Below are 5,480 nucleotides of genomic sequence, written 5' to 3'. Positions count from 1 at the left end.
GAAAATGTTTTGAGAATGATGTACAAATGCGCTTTACACAATTGATGTGTGTATGGATTGCGATAACAGTTGTATGAACCCCTAATAAAATGTTTTAAAAAATTAAAAAGAATTAAAAATAAAAAGACTGAGTTATAAAAAATAATAATAATAAAAATAAATAAAATAGTGGTTCACGTTGGGCTGCTAACTTTAGCAGTTTGAGACCAGCAGCCACTCTGTGGGAGAGAGATGAGGCTCTCTGCTCCTTATAAAGAGTTACAGTCTCAGAAACCCATGGGGGCAGTTCCACCCTCCTGTTCTATAGGGTCGCTATGAGTCGGAATCTACTCGATGTCAATGAGTTTGGTTTATGTTGAAGAAGTTACTATGAAAATCGAAGACTATTAGAGAAGCATAGATGATTACATTCATTTGTATCGGGGCATTGCGGCTCTCAATGTGAAACCAAGAAGTGCATACATTTCAGGTTAATGAAGAATGTAAATATTAACAAATGAGACCACAAGAGTTCAGATAAAAATGCCCAACTGGCTATAAACATACGCCATCTGGGTAGTTAGGAAAGACATTTTGAGTTGGATCCACATCGCAAACACCACACAGGAAAAGATTATGTCGTACTGCATAAAATACATAAAGCTATATTGTAAACAGGTTTAAAAGTCAAGTAATCAATGATGAATACACTTTCAAGATGAGATAAAAGAGATGAACTTTTTAATTTGTCAGGGTTTTAAAAATCCATCAAGATGCACGTCAATAAAAAATATGGCCAAGAGCATGTAATCCAGAAAAGAACTACCAATGGTAAATGAACATGTTGGTATTTCAGATGAACAGCAATTAAAGGCGTACACAATTAAATATCCTGCCGACCAGATGAGAACTACTTAAAGGTAACTAATTATACCTAATGGAGAGAGAGAGAGAGGAGGGGAGGGAGGGGAAAGATTGAAAGAATCTTTCAAAAAAGATTCTGAAAGCATCACTTCTCTCATCTTTCAGGAGGTCTATTGGACAGTACTTAAATAGCAGACAGGTGTGAAGTGATGGCTACTGCTTCCTTCGTGAGGCTGACACACAGAAATGACCACCAGCAGGAGCTGTGGACAGCTGCACACATGCACAGAATGATGCATCCATGAAGGCTGTGTAAATGGTGTTCTGGCTGTGGCTCTGACATTCAAAGATAGACATCAGTAGAAGAAAAGGGTGTGTGCGTGCAGTATATGTAGAAACACTTTTCTTAACCAGTTTACAATCATCCCATAGTTTCCCCATTGCTATATATATATATTGTTCCTGATAAATGTTCTTTGAAGATAGGGCTTTTCCAAAACAGCTCCAATATGGGATGTAAAAGGATTGATGGACTAGATTATTTGTTACTGCCTGCAATTAAGTATGCTGGGCATTGTGAAAAAGGACTAGGCAGGTACGATGGAGATAGCTCTGTTTGATCAGTGTTTCTCAAAGTATGGTTCATGGGTTGTCTCAACCAGGATCACCTGGTAGGTTTCTTAAAGCTTCAGTTTCTTAGGTCTCACCTCAGTAGCTCACTGACCACCAATCACCTGAAGCAAGACCAAGACTGGCACTTTAAGCAAACTCCATGGAATCTCCTATGCACGTGATATTTGAGAGCCTCTGTGATCTTCCCTCTAAAGCCAGAGGACAGACCATTTGAGGCTGACCTTGCAGAGGAAAAGTGCTACCCTATTTTCAGAGCGATTTGTTTCCTACTTTAGGGCCAATATTATCTGGCTAGAAATATTGTTATTCTGTGGGAGCATAGAGGGAGAGTGGTTTGGAAAGGGGGGAACTGATTACAAGAATCTACATGTGACCTCCTCCCTGGGGGACGGACAACAGAAAAGTGGGTGAAGGGAGACGTCGGACAGGGCAAGATATGACAAAATAATAATTTATAAATTATCAAGGGCTCATGAGGGAGTGGGCAGCGGGGAGGGAGGGAGGGGAAAAATGAGGACCTGATGCCAGGGGCTTAAGTGGAGAGCAAGTGTTTTGAGAATGATGAGGGCGATGAATGTACAAATGTGCTTTACACAACTGACGTATATATGGATTGTGATAAAAGTTGTATGAGCCCCTAATAAAATGATTTAAAAAATATGTTATTCTGACGTACTTTGATAGGACTAGCTATTAAGAGCACATCTATTTAGTGTAGATGTAAATGGCAAGCTGTTATTCAAATCAGCTTTCCCCTGACTGAAAGGCTATGGGCTATTTAAGGTCAAAGACTTTGTAGTTAGAGAGCCCGTCCTGGTACAGCAAATATTCTCTCTCAGAACTACCTGCTGCTCTTCATACGGGCATCTCTCAGCATCTATAGGGTTGCTTGTAAAGCACAGGAGCATTTATCAGACAGCTCCTTCTCCAGCAGATCCACAAAGGAAACTATTGCACCACTTCTTGGAGTACCTGGGCGGTAATGTGCTGATGTGCTCAGCTGCTCACTGAAAGGTTGCAGGTTTGAGTCCACCCAGAGGGGCCTTTGAAGAGAGGCGGGGTAACCATGGCAAATCCTTTAGAACATAACTCTACTGAGACACACAGGGTCACCCTGAGGCAGAACTGACTCGAAGGTAGTGGGCTCTCGCTTTTCTTCAAGGGAGACACTGCTCTCGCTCTTTCTCTTGGTTTCCATTTGCTCGGCTCTGCGTGCCCACTCCCCTGCCCAGGCCTTACCGGCATGGTGATCTGGATGGGCTGCCGCTCTCCACTCTTGGTTGGGGTCACCCCTTCTGTGTCGTATATGCCGGTGTAAACAATTCTGTCTCCATCAGGTTCTTTAGACTTCAGCTCCAGGGGAACAAGAGTGCCCCCAATGGAAATGCTCCTGCAAGAGATAGGAGTTGAGCACAGGTGGTAGGACTAAGCTTAAGCATGCTATCCTGGGCCACAACGCCAGACAGGTGTTCCGCTGAGATTGTGATGTGGTAGAAGTAATCCTGAAAGGTTGGAGGTCACAACTAAACCTCCTTCTAGTCAGCTATTTGACCTCAGACCAACCCTCAGGAATCTTATCTGGAATACCTGTAAAAGGTCACAGTATGGGTCTCCTCTCTAATTACTCATTAAAATAATCCCCGAGGCTGTTTGAAAAAACCAAAAACAAACCCCTATCAGAAAAATAAAACAAAACAAAAAACCCAACATTGTCCAGTCCCATTGGAAGCCCCCAAAACAGAAATTCAAATGCTTTGGGCATTGATGCATATATACTGAAGTGCAGGTAGGATGACCTCAGAATTTCTAAGAACCTCCTGGGGATCTTGTTAACATGTAGATTTTGATTCAGCATGTTGTGTCTGAGGTGGAAAGGCAAATAAATTGTCAACAGGTGATCAAACTGGAATCAACTAGTTCAAAATTTGGGCCAGGGCACTGGGTTTCAAGAGGAAACCTTTCGACTAGCAGCATCAGCAGCACCTACAACTCTTTCAGGAATGCAGCTTCCCAGGCCCTGCCCTAGAGATGGAGTAGTGGGCTGTGCACTAAGCTGCTGAGCACAAGGCCAGGGATAGGAACCCACCAGCCACTCGGCGGCAGAAAGATGAGGCTTTCTACTCCTCTCAAGGAGCCCTGGTGGCAGGGTGGTTACACATTGGCCGGCTAACCGCAAGGCCAGCAACAGAAAACCACCAGAGTTTCTCCAGAGAGACTGCACTTTCTACTCCCGTAGACAGTTAGTCTCTGAAACTCACAGAGGCAGTTCTACCCTGCCCTATCCGATTGCTATGAGTTGGCATCCACTCTAGGGCAGCGAGTTTGGAGTTTTGAAATGATTTAAGGTCCCGCAATCCCACGGGGGCAGCTCTCCTGTAAGATTGCTGAGTCAAAATCGACTTGATGGCAGTGAATTTGGATTTGGACCGTAGAGGGACTTATACTAGAAATTTGGAAGGAGAGGTTAAGCAATCTGCCTTTTAGCTAGCTCCCCCAAACTCCCAAGTGATTCGGAGGCAGTTTTGAGAACTGGGTGAGGATATTGGAAACCCCTTGATTAAAATGAAAGTGTGCCTAGAAAAATGGGTTTTCTCATGAACACAAATGGAAACAGAATTGCTTTGAAGAACATGGGCTATGAAAGAGATGGCACAAGGGGATGCTGGGAAGAAAGGAAATGCCTGGCTCATACCCATATGTACAGAACGCTGGGCATGTGGGCATGTGGAGATAAGGGGTGCATGCAGCTGGCTGGATGGGCGATTGATGCTGGGGCATAGATTGTCCAATCAGATGGGCCGGAAGTACCAGAAACACAAGGTTTGTTTCTAGGTACTTCCATTAGAGCTTGGCACTTAAAACGTTAACTCAAGTTTATTGAGTTAATGAATACAGGAGTTCATTGAAGCTATAAAAGGATTCAAAGTCCCCACACCCAGCATATAGTAGCTGCAGTAAATGTTGGTCTAGTCCCTCCCTCCAGGCTGCACTTGACACCACGCTCAGGTGGAACCCCAACTCCAGGACCCCACCTATGGTCTATTGCCCAGTCACACCCCGTGCTGGCTTTCCACCAGATGTCTATTGGGTGTAGCATCCAACGACCGAGAAGGGAGTCTCCCCCGCCCTCCCAGGACATGAACAAGCCAGAAAGCCTTGAGACCAGGGTGCTGCTAAACCCAAGGCACTAAACAAACTTAGAGATGACAAAACAGAAGGCGAGGAAAACGGTGGGCCTAGGCCTGAGCAGAGGAGGGGGCTACCTGACTTGTTGAGCCTGTTCCTTTAGCCCTGGAATGCACCGCCACGTAAAGGCAGATGGAAGAGTGGGGATCGTCCCTCAGGGTGCACCAACATTGCCAACCCGCCCCCGCCCCCTACCTTTACACCTCAGCCCTCAGCCCTTGTCCCTCCTCCAGCCTCTCCCGCAGCCCCAGGGCGGGACTTCAGCACCGCACAGCTCAGCTCCGGGGGGCCGGGATTGCGGTAGATGAAGCCCTTGGCGTTCTCCCCATCCTCCCCATTCTGGCCGCCCAGGGTTCTGCGCGGGCCCGGGAAATAGCCCTCCCGGGAAGAGCTGGACCGAGGGTGGTGGTGGTGAGCATTTGCAAGCGAAGGAAATCGGGCCCGTGGTCATTGTCTTAAAGGGACCCGCTGCGATCAGGGCGAAGGCTGGGAAGAAGCGAGAACGGCCGTGTGGCGGGAGGAGAGGCGGGGACGCAGGGAGCCGACGGCTTCCCCGGGGCCCGCAGGTCGCGGCGCCCGGCTGGGCGCGTCCCGGGGGGGAGGGGGGAGATCTCGGTCCGCCCTCTGGGGTGCCCTGCAGCGGGGCGTCCCGGCGTCGGCCCCCCTCCCGGGCCCGCACTCACTGGACTTGCAGCGTGGTGGGCTTAATCTTCACCTCCACCTTGTAGGAGGAGCCCGTGAGCAGCTTGATGGTGCGGTTCTGGCCGAAGCGCTGCCCATCCACCTTGAAGAAGACCGGGCCGTCGTTGGGCTGGATG

The 5,480-nt window shown here is 47.5% G+C and overlaps 1 protein-coding gene across 1 annotated transcript in view; it reads right to left on the bottom strand.

The window, feature by feature from the left end:
• The window catches only part of CNRIP1 (cannabinoid receptor interacting protein 1), a gene marked incomplete at its 5' end in the record, with an annotated part of 31,232 nt that extends 25,753 nt beyond the window's left edge, over positions 1–5,479 (bottom strand). The window contains 2 exons of the mRNA XM_004710252.2: positions 2,716–2,866; positions 5,346–5,479. Coding sequence (XP_004710309.1) covers positions 2,716–2,866; positions 5,346–5,479 — 285 coding nt within the window. The remainder of the gene's footprint in view (positions 1–2,715; positions 2,867–5,345) is intronic.
• Between the last annotated feature and the right edge of the window lies 1 nt (position 5,480).

Source organism: Echinops telfairi, unplaced genomic scaffold (genome assembly GCF_000313985.2).
Source record: "Echinops telfairi isolate 266 unplaced genomic scaffold, ASM31398v2 ScPeMD7_2573;HRSCAF=3158, whole genome shotgun sequence".
Taxonomy (NCBI): domain Eukaryota; kingdom Metazoa; phylum Chordata; class Mammalia; order Afrosoricida; family Tenrecidae; genus Echinops; species Echinops telfairi.
Note: the sequence above shows the minus strand (reverse complement) of the source record. Positions and strands in the feature narration are given on the sequence as shown.